Here is a 14,319-nt window from a genome sequence, read left to right as displayed (position 1 = left end):
CGGCCTGCGCACGCGCTCTGAGCTGTTGGAGGAGCCGCCCGCCCGCAGCCCTCCTTGTGAGTCACTGGCCAGCGGGCAGCCCGGGCGAGCACCCCGAGTCTGGTTCCTGGTTTCCTCCGCCTGTGGTCTGCGTGCAGCCAGCGCTGGGCTGGAAAGTCGAAAGCTGTTGTCTGAGAGACGTACTGGGAGTGTTTTCTAAGTGACTGTGGTGTTTGTGCATGAACTTTTGTGATTATGTTCTGGGTTTCTTCTCAAGTGTCTCTTTTAACTCATAAATAAAGCCTCTTTGCTATTTTTTCTTATATATCTCAAGATCCTAGGGCAGTCCAAGAACAAAATTCATTGTCAGTCACGAGGTAAAATTGACGATTAGAATGAATACCCTAGAAGTGAGGCTGCATCACTTCGGTAAGGATGTGAGGTTTTGTGAGGCAGTCGGTAGTGTTCATGGGAAATGAACTCATGATAGGATTTTTCAGTTATTTTAATTTTGGTCATCCTGGTATAACTTAGTTATTTTGCTTGAAATTTGGATGACAGAATGTCTTTAAAGATGAGGAGGATTTGTATAGAATTATGCAGTGTTCATATATATTCTGTGTTTTTAAGCTAACAACGCGCACGCTCTGTTCTACAGGTGAATATACACACAGTTGTTCAGAACGAGTCAGTGACTGGGGCCCGAGGCTGGTTTAGTTCTCATTTACCGAGGGGTGGTCTGAGGGCTCGAGCGCCATGTGCTCCGCTGGGTGTCAGGGACGCAGGGGGCAGGCGCATGGGAGGGCCCTGCTGGGTGTCAGGGATGCAGGGGGCAGGCGCATGGGAGGGCCCCGCTGGGTGTCAGGGACGCCGGGGGCAGGCGCATGGGAGGGCCCTGCTGGGTGTCAGGGATGCAGGGGGCAGGCGCATGGGAGGGCCCCGCTGGGTGTCAGGGACGCAGGGGGCAGGCGCATGGGAGGACCCCGCTGGGTGGCAGGGACGCCGGGGGCAGGCGCATGGGAGGGCCCCGCTGGGTGTCAGGGACGCCGGGGGCAGGCGCATGGGAGGGCCCCGCTGGGTATCAGGGACGCCGGGGGCAGGCGCATGGGAGGGCCCCGCTGGGTGGCAGGGACGCCGGGGGCAGGCGCATGGGAGGGCCCCGCTGGGTGGCAGGGACGCCGGGGGCAGGCGCATGGGAGGGCCCTGCTGGGTGTCAGGGACGCAGGGGGCAGGCGCATGGGAGGGCCCCGCTGGGTGTCAGGGACGCAGGGGGCAGGCGCATGGGAGGGCCCCGCTGGGTGTCAGGGACGCAGGGGGCAGGCGCATGGGAGAGCCCTGCTGGGTGTCAGGGACGCAGGGGGCAGGCGCATGGGAGAGCCCTGCTGGGTGTCAGGGACGCAGGGGGCAGGTGCATGGGAGGGCCTTGCTGGGTGGCAGGGACACGGGGGGGGGGGGGAGCAGGTGCATGGGAGGGCCCCGCTGGGTGTCAGGGACGCAGGGGGCAGGTGCATGGGAGGACCCCGCTGGGTGGCAGGGACGCCGGGGGCAGGCGCATGGGAGGGCCTTGCTGGGTGGCAGGGACACGGGGGGGGGGGAGCAGGTGCATGGGAGGGCCCCGCTGGGTGTCAGGGACGCAGGGGGCAGGTGCATGGGAGGACCCCACTGGGTGGCAGGGACGCCGGGGGCAGGCGCATGGGAGGGCCTTGCTGGGTGGCAGGGACACGGGGGGGGGGAGCAGGTGCATGGGAGGGCCCCGCTGGGTGTCAGGGGCGCAGGGGGCAGGTGCATGGGAGGGCCCCGCTGGGTGTCAGGGACGCAGGGGGCAGGTGCATGGGAGAGCCCCGCTGGGTGTCAGGGACATGGGGGGTGGCAGGTGCATGGGAGGGCCCCGCTGGATGTCAGGGACGCAGGGGCTGGGGGGTGGCAGGTGCATGGGAGGGCCCCGCTGGGTGTCAGGGACGCTGGGGCCCGGCGCGTGGGAGGGCCCCGCTGGGTGTCAGGGGCACGGGGGGGAGGTGGCAGGTGCATGGGAGGGCCCCGTTGGGTGGCAGGGACGCTGGGGCCCGGCGTGTGGGGGGGCTCTGTGGAGCCTCGGAGCCCGGGCAGTGCACAGCTTCCAGGGGGCACTTCAGCCAGGACTCCTCTGAGGGAACTGCTGGAGCTGAACTGGGACAGAGTGGAAAAGTGATGTTTCCACCCAGAAGACGAACGTCTTTCAGGGGCTAGAGCGTGTGAGGGCCGCGTGCGCCCCCGGGGAAGGGATGTGCGCCCATGTGATCGGGGAGCGGTGGAGAAGGAGCCTGGGGGCTGGGGGGCGGGGGAGAACTGGGGGGACTGAGCTCAAGATCAAATGCAAGGTGGGGAACTGTGGACAGACCGCACGTGTGACCACACGGGGCTTCCCGAGGGGCTGGCTGCCTTGGAAGGGATCAGAGAAGCGGCTGGTCAATGGGCACCTGCCACCTGTGCCCCCCTCCCCACAGACATGCCTGAAAATGGAAGACAGAATGTGTTCTGTGCTGATAGGAACGGAGCAGTGCTTTGTGGGGTAAACAGAGGGGCTTACATTTCATCCTACCCCTGTTGAGAGACATACACTTATAAGCACATGAACGACTTGATGAATTTGTTTTGGGGAAGGTTATTCTGGTAGTGACATAGCTTCGATGGATTACAAGACACGATCAGTTAGGCCTTTGCTCCCATTAGTCCAGAGAGAGCAGTTAGCCAGGGGCTCCCTGCTTCCTGCTGTACACACGGGAGAGGTGGGACGAGCGCCTTCCCACCAGGGAGCAAGGTCCTGAGCTGCTGTCACTGGTGGGAGGTTGCCACCGTCGTGGAGGGCTCCTCAGCCTGGACACCTCCAGGTCCCCGCCCAGCCGGCCACTTGCTCCTGGGCCCTGGGGCATCAGGCCCTTGGCAGCCACACATCTGGATTTGTGGCCTATGTGTTTCCTGCACAGGTGTTGCTGCTAATGAGCGTGTTTATCAAAATGTGAGGAATGTTGACTTTAACTGTAAGACATCCTCATCTTTGAAACCCTCCTGGGAAGACACCTGTCACTATTTTGTCACCTTTGCACTTTGTGTTGATGGGGCAGTGCCTTTTTCACGATGCTTGCCTGTAGTCAGTTGTGTTAGAGTTATTGGAAATAAAGCCACCGACGTCTAAGGTAGACGGTATAATAATCTTTAAAGGACTGTTGCTAAGGTGCTGGAATGGGGCACATCCTTTCCCCTGATTTCTACATAGGCTCTTCCAAACGGAGCGGATGGAACCTCACCATTGTCTTTCCTTTTCTTCCCCAGAAGGCGAGCGGGCGCTGCCGTCAATACCAAAGTAAGTGCTGCTCCGTGCGCATGGCTCCTCTCGTGCCAGGAGCTGCGGGAACCACTGTGCCCACAGCCTAAGCAGCCAGGCTGCCGCACTTCTGAGTAGGGAGCTGACGCATGCTTCTAGGAAGAAGCAAGTCAGTTGTGCCTCTGGTTACATGTTTAGGTTTAATCTAAAGTTGAAGTGAATTTTCCATTTATTTTACATCAGGGAACTCAAAATAGTCACAGTGACGATACTGGGGGGGCTTGTTCACCAGTCACTGTGCAGTCAGGCGCTCCTCGTAAGAACCTGAGAACAGCAGTGTGCCGGCTGCTTTACAGTGAGAACATCATTCAAGTAACTTATGGTAATTTATTCTATTTGTATCATAAATTTTATAGTCATGTGTTGATCTATAAAAATTTTTAAAATGGATGGTAAAAAATGGATGCCTAAAGAACTTATTTAATAGTATCTCTTTCTCAGCCAGTGTGCTAGGAACTAGGGACCAGATGACAGTGAAATACAGGGTCGGGTCAGTTGTAGAGTCGCACTCATGGCTGTGCTGTATGGCAGCAGAGGACAGCAGGCAAAGCTGGCCTAGGGAGAGGCCCAGGGGTGACATCCAGGGGAAGCCCCCTCCCAGCAGACTCCGATGGGACAACCACAGTCGCTATAGCAATGTGTTGTGAGAACGTGTGAGGGATCATCTACCCGGGAAGCTTGTTAGAGGCTCTGTGCCTGTGGTTTTTCTGGGTCCAGGTCACACACACTCTCTGCCTGGCATGTGACAAAATTCCAGACTCCCAGAGGGAAGCGGAAGTCAGCGTGGACAGTGTTGTCTGTGCAGGTTTAGGCATGGCGATCCTGGCCTCCCCTTAGCAGGTAGGCTGCTGGGAGCCCTCCTAAAATTCATGTCCCCAGCACCAGGCAAGGACAGCAGTCTCAGAGGCCTGTTGGGGTAACATTTTCTGCTCACCTCCTGCCCACCCTTGCCCACTTCTTCCCATTGTCCTAGCCAATCTCAACACTGCAGTGGGAGGGGGCTTTCCTTGGTAAAGCCCATGCCCAACATGGCTCTGAGGACGGATCTCAGCGCCCTGAGGGCTGTCGGCAAGGCCTTGCGTGATTGTTCCCCTGCCCGCTCCCGGCCTCTGGGCGCCCCTCGCCATCAGCCGCGTTAACATTTCCTGGAGCACGCCATCCTCTTGCTCCCTCCAGCCCCTGTCCGCAGCCAGGCCCCTCACCTCCCAGGTCTCATCCTACACCCCTCCCCTGCAGACGACACAGGCCCTGTTCCGGGATCCCCACATCCCTCCCCTGCAGACGACACGGGCCCTGTTCCGGGATCCCTACATCCCTCCCCTGCAGACCTCCATGGGCCCTGTCCCGGGAGCCCTACACCCCTCCCCTGCAGACCACACGGGCCCTGTCCCGGGATCCCCACATCCCTCCCCTGCAGACCACACGGGCCCTGTCCCGGGAGCCCCTACATCCCTCCCCTGCAGACCACACGGGCCCTGTCCCGGGATCTCTACATCCCTCCCCTGCAGACCACACGGGCCCTGTCCCGGGAGCCCCTACATCCCTCCCCTGCAGACCACATGGGCCCTGTCCCGGGATCTCTACATCCCTCCCCTGCAGACCACACGGGCCCTGTCCCGGAAGCCCCTACATCCCTCCCCTGCAGACCACACGGGCCCTGTCCCGGGATCCCTACATCCCTCCCCTGCAGACCACATGGGCCCTGTCCCGGGAGCCCCTACATCCCTCCCCTGCAGACCACACGGGCCCTGTCCCGGGATCCCTACATCCCTCCCCTGCAGACCTCCATGGGCCCTGTTCCAGGATCCCTACATCCCTCCCCTGCAGACCACACGGGCCCTGTCCCGGGATCCCTACATCCCTCCCCTGCAGACCACACGGGCCCTATCCCGGGATCTCTACATCCCTCCCCTGCAGACCACACGGGCCCTGTCCCGGGATCCCTACATCCCTCCCCTGCAGACCTCCATGGGCCCTGTCCCGGGAGCCCCTACATCCCTCCCCTGCAGACCACACGGGCCCTGTCCCGGGATCCCCACATCCCTCCCCTGCAGACCACACGGGCCCTGTCCCGGGATCCCTACATCCCTCCCCTGCAGACCACACGGGCCCTGTCCCGGGATCTCTACATCCCTCCCCTACAGACCACACGGGCCCTGTCCCGGGATCCCTACATCCCTCCCCTGCAGACCTCCATGGGCCCTGTCCCGGGAGCCCCTACATCCCTCCCCTGCAGACCTCCAAGGGCCCTGTCCCGGGATCCCCACATCCCTCCCCTGCAGACCACACGGGCCCTGTCCCGGGATCCCCACATCCCTCCCCTGCAGACCACATGGGCCCTGTCCCGGGAGCCCCTACACCCCTCCCCTGCAGACCACACGGGCCCTGTCCCGGGATCCCCACATCCCTCCCCTGCAGACCACACGGGCCCTGTCCCGGGATCCCCACATCCCTCCCCTGCAGACCTCCATGGGCCCTGTCCCGGGATCCCCACATCCCTCCCCTGCAGACCACACGGGCCCTGTCCCGGGATCCCTACATCCCTCCCCTGCAGACCTCCATGGGCCCTGTCCCGGGATCCCTACATCCCTCCCCTGCAGACCACACGGGCCCTGTCCCGGGATCCCCACATCCCTCCCCTGCAGACCTCCATGGGCCCTGTCCCGGGATCCCCACATCCCTCCCCTGCAGACCACACGGGCCCTGTCCCGGGATCCCTACATCCCTCCCCTGCAGACCTCCATGGGCCCTGTCCCGGGATCCCCACATCCCTCCCCTGCAGACCACACGGGCCCTGTCCCGGGATCCCTACATCCCTCCCCTGCAGACCACACGGGCCCTGTCCCGGGATCCCTACATCCCTCCCCTGCAGACCACACGGGCCCTGTTCCGGGATCCCCACATCCCTCCCCTGCAGACCTCCATGGGCCCTGTCCCGGGATCCCCACATCCCTCCCCTGCAGACCACACGGGCCCTGTCCCGGGATCCCTACATCCCTCCCCTGCAGACCACACGGGCCCTGTCCCGGGATCTCTACATCCCTCCCCTACAGACCACACGGGCCCTGTCCCGGGATCCCTACATCCCTCCCCTGCAGACCTCCATGGGCCCTGTCCCGGGAGCCCCTACATCCCTCCCCTGCAGACCTCCAAGGGCCCTGTCCCGGGATCCCCACATCCCTCCCCTGCAGACCACACGGGCCCTGTCCCGGGATCCCCACATCCCTCCCCTGCAGACCACATGGGCCCTGTCCCGGGAGCCCCTACACCCCTCCCCTGCAGACCACACGGGCCCTGTCCCGGGATCCCCACATCCCTCCCCTGCAGACCACACGGGCCCTGTCCCGGGATCCCCACATCCCTCCCCTGCAGACCTCCATGGGCCCTGTCCCGGGATCCCCACATCCCTCCCCTGCAGACCACACGGGCCCTGTCCCGGGATCCCTACATCCCTCCCCTGCAGACCTCCATGGGCCCTGTCCCGGGATCCCTACATCCCTCCCCTGCAGACCACACGGGCCCTGTCCCGGGATCCCCACATCCCTCCCCTGCAGACCTCCATGGGCCCTGTCCCGGGATCCCCACATCCCTCCCCTGCAGACCACACGGGCCCTGTCCCGGGATCCCTACATCCCTCCCCTGCAGACCTCCATGGGCCCTGTCCCGGGATCCCCACATCCCTCCCCTGCAGACCACACGGGCCCTGTCCCGGGATCCCTACATCCCTCCCCTGCAGACCACACGGGCCCTGTCCCGGGATCCCTACATCCCTCCCCTGCAGACCACACGGGCCCTGTTCCGGGATCCCCACATCCCTCCCCTGCAGACCTCCATGGGCCCTGTCCCGGGATCCCCACATCCCTCCCCTGCAGACCACACGGGCCCTGTCCCGGGATCCCCACATCCCTCCCCTGCAGACCACACGGGCCCTGTCCCGGGATCCCCACATCCCTCCCCTGCAGACCTCCATGGGCCCTGTCCCGGGATCCCCACATCCCTCCCCTGCAGACCACACGGGCCCTGTCCCGGGATCCCCACATCCCTCCCCTGCAGACCACACGGGCCCTGTCCCGGGATCCCCACATCCCTCCCCTGCAGACCACATGGGCCCTGTCCCGGGAGCCCCTACACCCCTCCCCTGCAGACCACACGGGCCCTGTCCCGGGATCCCCACATCCCTCCCCTGCAGACCACACGGGCCCTGTCCCGGGATCCCCACATCCCTCCCCTGCAGACCACACGGGCCCTGTTCCGGGATCCCTACATCCCTCCCCTGCAGACCTCCAAGGGCCCTGTCCCGGGATCCCTACATCCCTCCCCTGCAGACCACACGGGCCCTGTCCCGGGATCCCCACATCCCTCCCCTGCAGACCACACGGGCCCTGTCCCGGGATCCCCACATCCCTCCCCTGCAGACCACACGGGCCCTGTCCCGGGATCCCCACATCCCTCCCCTGCAGACCACACGGGTCCTGTTCCGGGATCCCCACATCCCTCCCCTGCAGACCACACGGGCCCTGTTCCGGGATCCCTACATCCCTCCCCTGCAGACCACACGGGCCCTGTCCCGGGATCCCCACATCCCTCCCCTGCAGACCACACGGGCCCTGTTCCGGGATCTCTACATCCCTCCCCTGCAGACCACACGGGCCCTGTCCCGGGATCCCCACATCCCTCCCCTGCAGACCACACGGGCCCTGTTCCGGGATCTCTACATCCCTCCCCTGCAGACCACACGGGCCCTGTCCCGGGAGCCCCCACATCCCTCCCCTGCAGACCACACGGGCCCTGTCCCGGGATCCCCACATCCCTCCCCTGCAGACCACACGGGCCCTGTTCCGGGAGCCCCTACATCCCTCCCCTGCAGACCACACGGGCCCTGTCCTGGGAACCCTGTGTTCCCCCATCACACCTTCCGCTTCACACAGTGCTCACCACACCTTACAGAGGAGCTTGCCTGGCCTGCCCCATGGCCTCGTAGAAGGCCAGGGTTGTGTTCTAGACCAGGGCGATGCCTGTCACATGGTAGTGCAGTGGTGTGCGGGTGAATGAAGGGGTGGTGGAAGCCAGCTTTCCGGCTTCTAGGCGGTGTGCTTCACAGACCCAGTGATGTTGATGTTGAATGGATACGTATTATTGTCCCGTATCAGGCCAGGGACGAGTGTTCACAGTGTCTTCTTTGTGGAAAGTCTTCAAGGGATGACTGAGGACTAGAACATACAGGAATCATAAATGTAGATGTAAGAGTGAGTGAAGAAGGGGGTGTGTCAGAAGTGGGCTCAGATTCTAGAACAATTGAACTGGATGAGTAAAGCACGCTGAATCAGAGCAGTGGCCCCTACTCTGCTTGCTGTTGAGCAGGAAACTGGTGAGGTCCACACAGGAGTGAGGAAGGTACCAGCACGCAGCGGTACCAGTGGTGGTGGGGACCCCGGGTTTGGGCCACAAAATATGGGAGAAAAGGGTGTGGCCTTCCTCTGACTTCCCAGTTCTGCACTTCACAGGCAGAGGTAGCTGCAATACAAGGGGAACTTGTGATTTGTTAGAAAACGACTTTGGCTAAACTTTTATTAAAAAGATATTTTATATAGAAAATTAAATGAAAGGAACTCCATTCTGTGGCTTTATGCTGTAATCGTTTATTATAAAGGTTTTATAGTTGTATATTGGATATTTCTGTTTCTCAAAAGTGGTATACAATTTTCTTTCAATATTTCCTGGTTTAGATTCTATATACTAGGCGAAACTGTTATTCAGTACTTGCATAGTAAATGCTTATGTACGTGGAAAAAGTTTTATAAAAAGATCCAAGTAACTTTGACATCTAAAGACTATAGGGTTCCTTTATTCTATGTGTTTTCCAAAAATTTTAAACTAAACTTACTTTCATTTTTTTAAATATTTCTAATACCTTTGCCCCAAATTTTATTTATGTGGATAGATATGTAAACCTCTAATATTGAGCCATTCATGAAACAAGTACCCGGCTCCATTTGGCACCCCTTGTTCAGCCTGTCGGTGGCATAGGAAGATGCCACCTGCGTTTTTATGTGCTCTCAGTTTTGGAAGGACCAGTCCTACAGCAGTATTTCAGATTATGTTTCAGAGAACAAATTTCAATTCCAGCTAGTTTTCCTTCTGTTTTATAACTTCGGGGCAATCCCTTGCTCGCATTTTACCCAGTGTAGCATTTATAGTGAGGTCTGATGTAACCCGTGGCCACCACATAAAGATCTTGCTGTGCTTGAGCAGTTTAGTGGTCCTTCAGTTGCCTGTCTTAATTCCTGATCTTTAAAACGCTAAAGCAGTCTGGTGATTTTCAGGGTTCAGGTAGTAGAATTCAATTTTTATTTTTGAGTCCACCCTCTGAACTGTGAGTGTCCACAGAAAATGGCGTGGTCCTCCTGATTCTCAGCAGTGGAGTTTGGGAGTGACGGGCATTTGGGCACGGCACTCACAGGTACCCCTCTCTGTTGCAGGCTGGCCAACAGCGAAAAGCAGGGCGTGCGGACACACGCAGTCTCCGTGTCAGGTAAGAGACTCGGCCTGGAAACCCACAGAGCAAGCTGCAGGTGGAAGATGCTCAGGCAGGTGGCAGGAGGGCATGGTAGCAGATGTCTGCTTCTTTTGAGCAGCTTAGGGAAATAAGATATTCTGACTGCCCAACTGCAGTTTTACCGTCATTAAATAGGGACAAAGGTAGCTTATAGATCGCTCTTCTAGATGAGACATATGTGTGTAGTTTCAGATCAATCACAAGACTATGCAAAATTCCAAGTTATTGTTCGGTGTTACTGTTGCGCTGATGATATTTAGTGTGAGAGCTTACTTTTGGAATTGCCGGTATAACTTACCTTCGCAATTCAGCAGACCAGAACAGGATACACGTTGTACAGACATTGTGCTTTGAAGTTCGGGATATGTGAGACATTCTTAAATGGTTTTTTGTCTTTCACAATTAACAGAAAATGGTGTTTGAATATTGCTTTTTAAAATGTATAGTTAAGATACTGATATAAGCATTATCTTAACTAGTCATCAGTGTCATGAGTGTGGTGTACTTTCTTTGGTATGTTTCTAAAGTATGTGTCTTTTTCCCCATTGAAAAATGTGGAAAACAGAGGAAAGGGAAGAAAAGAGGAAAAAGCATTGTCTGTGGACCCAGTTTTGATATCTTAAAATACACGTACTCTGTATGCATATGTACAGACATAGAGACCTGTCTGCACACGCCTGACCTGCTTAGATGGATGCTCTGTTTCTAAAGTATGTAAGAGCTTCCTCGTGGCTCTGGTACCTGGCTGTCTGACTTAAAAGAAACCTAATTCCTGAGTTTAATTTACCTTGATTTAATTTTTCCTGAAATTTAGTTTTGTGCTTCTGTCTAGTTGATAACTAGGTTCATTTTGCTTCCTGGCGTACAAATGTAGTTGCTCGCTATTATTTTATTGAGCGCAAGTGTGTTATAAGCTGTCAGGAATATCTGTGCTTGTATTGTTGCGCTTGGCAGGCTCTCCAGTCAGGACAGAAGTGTGTGGGGAGCTGCGGCCTCAGGGAGCTTCGGCCTCAGGGTCACTGAGCGCTTCCGACCGGAGCCCTGGTGGAGGGGCCAGAGTGGTGCTGGGGTTGCAGGGCCACGCGCCCGGCCAGCTGCAGGGTCGCCAGCACTCTGCTTGTGTTTTTAAGTGGGTCTGCATGCCTGAGCAAGGTGTTGGGACTTAGAGGAATGCCTTCAGGTCATGGGGACAGGAGAAAGGCAGGAATCCTCAGAGCGGGCAGTGACATTGAGGGCCACTGGCCTCCCAGATGGTTCCCTGTGAGCCAGTCACTGTGAACTGTTCTGGGCGCTGTGTTAGGGGGTGAGGAAGGGGCGTGGAGGCGCTGCGGGTCCCTACTTGAGAAATAAAGCAAACAGGCTTCCATTCTGGAGATGAGCTAGCAGTCCTCGCCCACAGTTCTTTACTGAGGTAGGTGGGTTTAGATCCTCTTCAGTAAGACAGTTACAGCTGATGTTAAAGGTGTGGAGAGTTTATCTTTCATATTGAAACAAGATTTCTCTGCAAAAATGAGTAAGGTAAACAGATTCACAAATACATCCAATGGAACAGCGAGTGCCCTTCCTTGGGCACGTTATTCTGAGGGCCTAGCGTCATCTTTTTAGCCGAATTATTGCTTTTTTGTTTTTTTAAAGGAAACTTGTGCTTATTATAGAGCTCAGGTAGAAGTTACAGAGGGTGCCTGGTCACAGGGCACATGGTTACAGAGGGAGGGCAGTCACAGGGGGCGTGGTCACAGGGGGCGTGGCTTAGATCAGGATAGTGCTTGAAAAAACTTTAATAATTTTTTAGTAATAAACTACAAAATATAAGAAGCCCAAGTATTGTCCTACTAAATAGAAAAACAAATACTGCTAAGATAAAAAGGCCCCATTTATTTTCTTTACAGAGAAAAAATTTTAAGGAAGTCTTAAAACTTATAAAACACAAATTCTAGAGTTTGAACTCAAGGCTCTCCTAGTTTGTAGCATGTTGTGGCTACAAACAAAATAATAATTGTGGAATTGATTAAAATCAGCCTGCATGAGTCAAGACAAAAATATATTTGATACATTTACAGTAAAGAAACAATATGGATATTGTTATGCTTTTCAATGTTTAATTTTTAAAACTTTTTCATGGGAAATTTCAAACACATTCAGAAGTAGAGAGCATAGAATTGCATCATGATCCTCTGGGCACTCGTCACCCAGACTCAGCAGCTAGGAACTTGGGAACTTGTCCGTGTCCTCCACTGACACGGATACTGACGCAGCTGTGTTAAAGCGTCTAAGGCAGGGGTCCCCAAACTACGGCCAGCGGGCCGCATGCGGCCCCCTGAGGCCATTTATCCACCCCTGCCGCACTTCCCAAAGGGGCACGTCTTTCATTGGTGGTCAGTGAGAGGAGCACAGGATGCAAAGCGCGGCATCACTCACGTATAGTACTACTTCCGGTGACGCGGGACGCACGTGTCATATCACTTGTTACGGCTAGCAGTGACAAATATGGAACCGGACATTGACCATCTCATTAGCCAAAAGCAGGTCCATAATTCCCATTGAAATACTGGTCTGTTGATTTAAATGTCCTTGTTCTTTCTTTTAAATACTGTATTTGTTCCCGTTTTGTTTTTTTACTTTAAAATAAGATATGTGCAGTGTGTGTAGGGACTTGTTCATAGTTTTTTTTATAGTCCGGCCCTCCAACGGTCTGAGGGACAGTGAACTGGCCCCCTGTGTAAAAAGTTTGGGGACCCCTGGTCTAAGGCGTAGTCTATGACTACTTCTCAAATATAGGACTCTTTTTAAAATGTTCTATTGTAAGAAAATTGACAGTAACTCCTTAATTCCAACTCTCTGGTCAGTGTTCAGATTCCTCTGATCACCACAGTTTTACACATGATTTTGTCCAATCAGGAGTCAGATAAGCAATGCTGGTTGGACTTGGAGTGCTGCTTCTTCTGACCCCTCCTGGATCTGTCCGCTGTCCCCCCACCCCCCTCCGCTCTGGGCCTCACTGACCACACTTCTGTGATGCTGTGTGGGGTGCGTTCCTCTCGGCGGTGTATTCCCGCATTTCCTGGACGCTGGGCGTTGGGACTGAGAGAAGTGTGGTCAGTCAGGCTGCAAGTCTGCATCATAGGTGATGTACCTGACACCTGGCCATCTGTCTTTGTGACATTCAGCCCGATCAAAAGATTGGTCCAGGCCCTGGCCGGTTGGCTCAGCAGTAGAGCGTCGGCCTGGCGTGCGGGGGACCCGGGTTCGATTCCCGGCCAGGGCACATAGGAGAAGCACCCATTTGCTTCTCCACCCCCTCCCCTCCTTCCTCTCTGTCTCTCTCTTCCCCTCCCACAGCCAAGGCTCCATTGGAGCAAAGATGGCCCGGGCGCTGGGGATGGCTCCTTGGCCTCTGCCCCAGGCGGTAGAGTGGCTCTGGTTGCGGCAGAGCGATGTCCCGGAGGGGCAGAGCATCGCCCCCTGGTGGGCGTGCTGGGTGGATCCCGGTCGGGTGCATGCGGGAGTCTGTCTGACTGTCTCTCCCCGTTTCCAGCTTCAGAAAAATACAAAAAAATACAAAAAAAAAAAAAAGATTGGTCCGTCCTGTGAGCATGTCGCCTGATGGCTTCAGCAGATCTCATGCCCAGATTTCACTAGGGGTCACAGAATGGCGACATGTAAATTCTGTCACTTCTTTGTTGGCTATTTAGCTGGAATATTGTAAAGACAGCTTTTCCCCTCTGCTGTTCAGTGACCTGGGAATGGTTCGTACTGTAGAGACCTCCCTATTCTTTCCCTCTGTTCACCAGTTTTTAAATGATACGTTGCCTCCCTCCCCAGATGATGCTTTGTGGGGTGTCCTCTTTATGAGCCTCCTTAGGAATTCATGGATACTTGACACTGTTGAGGGCAGGGGTTCCCATGACCACCCCAGGCTGGGGGATTCACCAGAAGGACTGTTTTCTCAGAACTCAGGGCTCAGGTGAAGCTCAGCATTGTCAGGACTGAGCCGTATGTCTGAGGAAAGGAATAGAATTGAGACACCTGGTCACAGGGACTGTGCTTTACTTGTGTAACTGAAGACCGAGGCTGTCCCCTTAGATGGGTCTCTGTTGCTCTGCTGTTAAATTGTCATGCCACCCACATCTTTTCTGTCACATGTTATTACTGCAGCACCTTTCCATTTTATTTATTTTTATTAATTTTTTATTGACTTTATTAGGGTGATACTGGTTGACATAATCATGCAGGTTTCCAGTGCCCAATTCTACAGTATATCTCTGCACCCAGTATTGTGTGTTCACCCCCAAGTCAAGTCCTCATCCACCATTGGTGCCCCAGACCCTCCTCCACCTCCACCTGGCCATCACTGTTGTCCATGTCCATGAGGGTTTTTTTCTTTTGTCCTTTTTTTTGCTCCATCCCTCCACCTCCCTAGCCC

General features: G+C 56.2%; 1 protein-coding gene across 14 annotated transcripts in view; it reads left to right on the top strand.

Annotated features, from left to right (window-relative positions):
* Positions 1 to 14,319, top strand: part of PTK2 (protein tyrosine kinase 2) — a 192,686-nt gene that overhangs the window by 103,039 nt on the left and 75,328 nt on the right. For all 14 annotated transcript variants that reach the window (XM_066379591.1, XM_066379590.1, XM_066379584.1 and 11 more), the window contains 2 exons: positions 3,289 to 3,319; positions 9,820 to 9,872. In XM_066379591.1, coding sequence (XP_066235688.1) covers positions 3,289 to 3,319; positions 9,820 to 9,872 — 84 coding nt within the window. The remainder of the gene's footprint in view (positions 1 to 3,288; positions 3,320 to 9,819; positions 9,873 to 14,319) is intronic.

The sequence above is a fragment of the Saccopteryx leptura genome, chromosome 3 (assembly GCF_036850995.1).
Source record: "Saccopteryx leptura isolate mSacLep1 chromosome 3, mSacLep1_pri_phased_curated, whole genome shotgun sequence".
NCBI lineage: Eukaryota > Metazoa > Chordata > Mammalia > Chiroptera > Emballonuridae > Saccopteryx > Saccopteryx leptura.
The sequence above is the reverse complement of the archived record's forward strand: the minus strand, read 5'-3'. Positions and strand labels throughout refer to the sequence as shown.